Here is a 2,482-nt window from a genome sequence, read left to right as displayed (position 1 = left end):
ATTGGCCATTAGTGCAAATTCAAATACTTCTCTGTCTCTCATCGTTTTGTGGAAACGCACTAGAGCTTGCGACATTGTAGACAAAGAATCTTTTCCTTGTCTAGAAAAGAGGTGGGAGAAAATGGAAGTGTTTTTCTTCCCTAAGCAAGCCCTCAGAGAATTACAGTTATCTCACAAGAGGGAAGAATGAAACAACCTATCAATGACCTGTAAGTTGCCTCCTTCATGCTAAGTTTCTCACGCACTTTGAAAATTGTGAAATTCATTTCACGGTAATTTATCTTACCCATTTCAAAGGAAACCCATATGGAAGACTAGCCTCAATAAGAAAGGAAGTAGTTTTACTATTTTCTGCTGAATTTTAGTAGAACAGAAAGGATGTTCTCAGCCTATGAATTTACATATACAAATAGAAATACTTTACTTGGTATAAAAAGACATTTAGTCACAAAAAAAGTTTTGACAAAAATGTACTTTTCAGAGTTCCCATTTTGTTATCCTTAGCATTTGCTAACCTTTCACTTTTGGAGATTAGTGTCTGCAGATCTTTATCCCATATACATTTATTAGGTACTTCCACGTAACAGGCTTTGACCCAGCTCATTCTGAAATTTTGAATTTGAGTTGAATATATCTCTCTACTTCCTAAACAGTTTTATTCATTTAGTTTTAAATGTTATTTTTGATTCCTTTAACAAAGGAGTCTGAACTAGAATATGGAAGTGGATTTTTAGAAAAACACCTGTTCTGTTATCTAACTTGTATCTCACCACTAATATAATAGCAATGATTTGAGGCTATTTCAATAAACACACTCACACCCACACACAATAATGGCTTCCTTAAATGTATCTGTAACATAATCAGTAACTATTTTTCAGACTCTGAGAGTAGGGATTAATTTCTTATGAACTCACAGCCATGTGTATGTACATACATTGTTATATACACTATGCATTTAAAATAGTCATATGAATAATTGACAACAAGCAACCACATTTAACATGATTATTCTCAGAGTTGTATAAGGGTGAAAAAATACTTTGCATTCATGAAGTGTATTTAATACATTCAAAGTCCATTAGAAGCTGGTTTTGCTGACAAAAGAACCAGCCAAGTCATCAGTAAAGAAGGATTGGCCAGTGTGTATTTATATGTGGATGAGGGAGGACCTGACATAGTCAGAATCCTCCTTATTTTTTGTCCCAACTATAATCAACTGTGCTCTAAGATTCTCAGGAGCTTTCTTGCTTGTCTTTCTAGGGTATCAAGGGACATGAGAAATGGGACGGTAATCACAGAATTCATCCTCCTAGGCTTTCCTGTTATCCAAGGCCTACAAACACCTCTCTTTATAGCAATATTTCTCATCTACATATTAACCCTTACAGGCAATGGGCTTATTATTGCCATTGTGTGGGCTGTGCCCAGGCTACAGATTCCAATGTACTTCTTCCTTTGTAATTTGTCTTTCCTAGAGATCTGGTACACCACCACAGTCATCCCCAAACTGCTAGAAACCTTTGTAGTGGCAAGAACGGTAATCTGCATTTCCTGCTGCCTGCTGCAGGCCTTCTTCCACTTCTTCCTGGGCACCACCGAGTTCTCGATCCTCACTATCATGTCTTTTGACCGCTACCTGGCCATCTGCAAGCCCCTTCGCTACCCCACCATCATGACCAGCAAACTCTGCCTGCAGCTGGCCCTGAGCTCCTGGGTGGTGGGCTTCACCACTGTCTTTTGTCAGATGATGCTGCTCATCCAGTTGCCGTTCTGCGGCAATAATGTTATCAATCATTTCTACTGTGATGTTGGACCCATTTTGAAAGCCGCCTGCATAGACACCAGCATTTTGGAACTCCTGGGTGTCCTGGCAACTGTCCTTGTGATCCCAGGGTCACTTCTTTTTAATATGATTTCTTATATCTACATTCTGTTCACAATCCTACGGATTCCTTCAGCCACGGGCCGCCAGAAGGCCTTCTCTACCTGTGCCTCGCACCTGACAGTTGTATCCCTGCTCTATGGGGCTGTTCTGTTCATGTACCTAAGACCTACAGCACACTCCTCCTTTAAGATTAATAAGGTGGTGTCTGTGCTAAATACTATCCTCACCCCGCTTCTGACTCCCTTTATTTATACCATTAGAAACAAGGAGGTGAAGGGAGCCTTAAGAAAGGCAATGACTTGCCCAAAGACTGGTCATGCAAAGTAAAACATGCAACACATCAAAATGAGCATAATGCAGATAAAAAACAATTAAAGTTGAGTGAGGATTTTGGAGAAGTTTGGTAAAACAGGCTCCCCCCAAATCCCAGAAGTTCTGATTAAATGCTATAGTAAGATAAAGATGCAAAAGCAAACCATCATGGTTAGGATCTCCTATGAGAACTTGTTACATGTAAATGAACTAGGAGTTTTTCTTGAGAAGAAACAATGTAATTCTTCAACAAGGAAATCTCAGGATATCCTCAGATGCATG

General features: G+C 39.3%; 1 protein-coding gene across 1 annotated transcript; it reads left to right on the top strand.

Moving 5' to 3' along the window:
• The first annotated feature begins 1,276 nt into the window (after positions 1-1,276).
• On the top strand, positions 1,277-2,215 carry LOC103248712 (olfactory receptor 6X1). The gene has a single exon (XM_008021301.3). It carries the CDS (start codon positions 1,277-1,279, stop codon positions 2,213-2,215), a length of 939 nt encoding a protein of 312 aa, XP_008019492.3.
• Positions 2,216-2,482: the final 267 nt, after the last annotated feature.

Source organism: Chlorocebus sabaeus, chromosome 1, assembly GCF_047675955.1.
Source record: "Chlorocebus sabaeus isolate Y175 chromosome 1, mChlSab1.0.hap1, whole genome shotgun sequence".
NCBI classification, from domain to species: Eukaryota; Metazoa; Chordata; class Mammalia; order Primates; family Cercopithecidae; genus Chlorocebus; species Chlorocebus sabaeus.
This window is presented reverse-complemented; position numbering and strand designations above follow the sequence as displayed.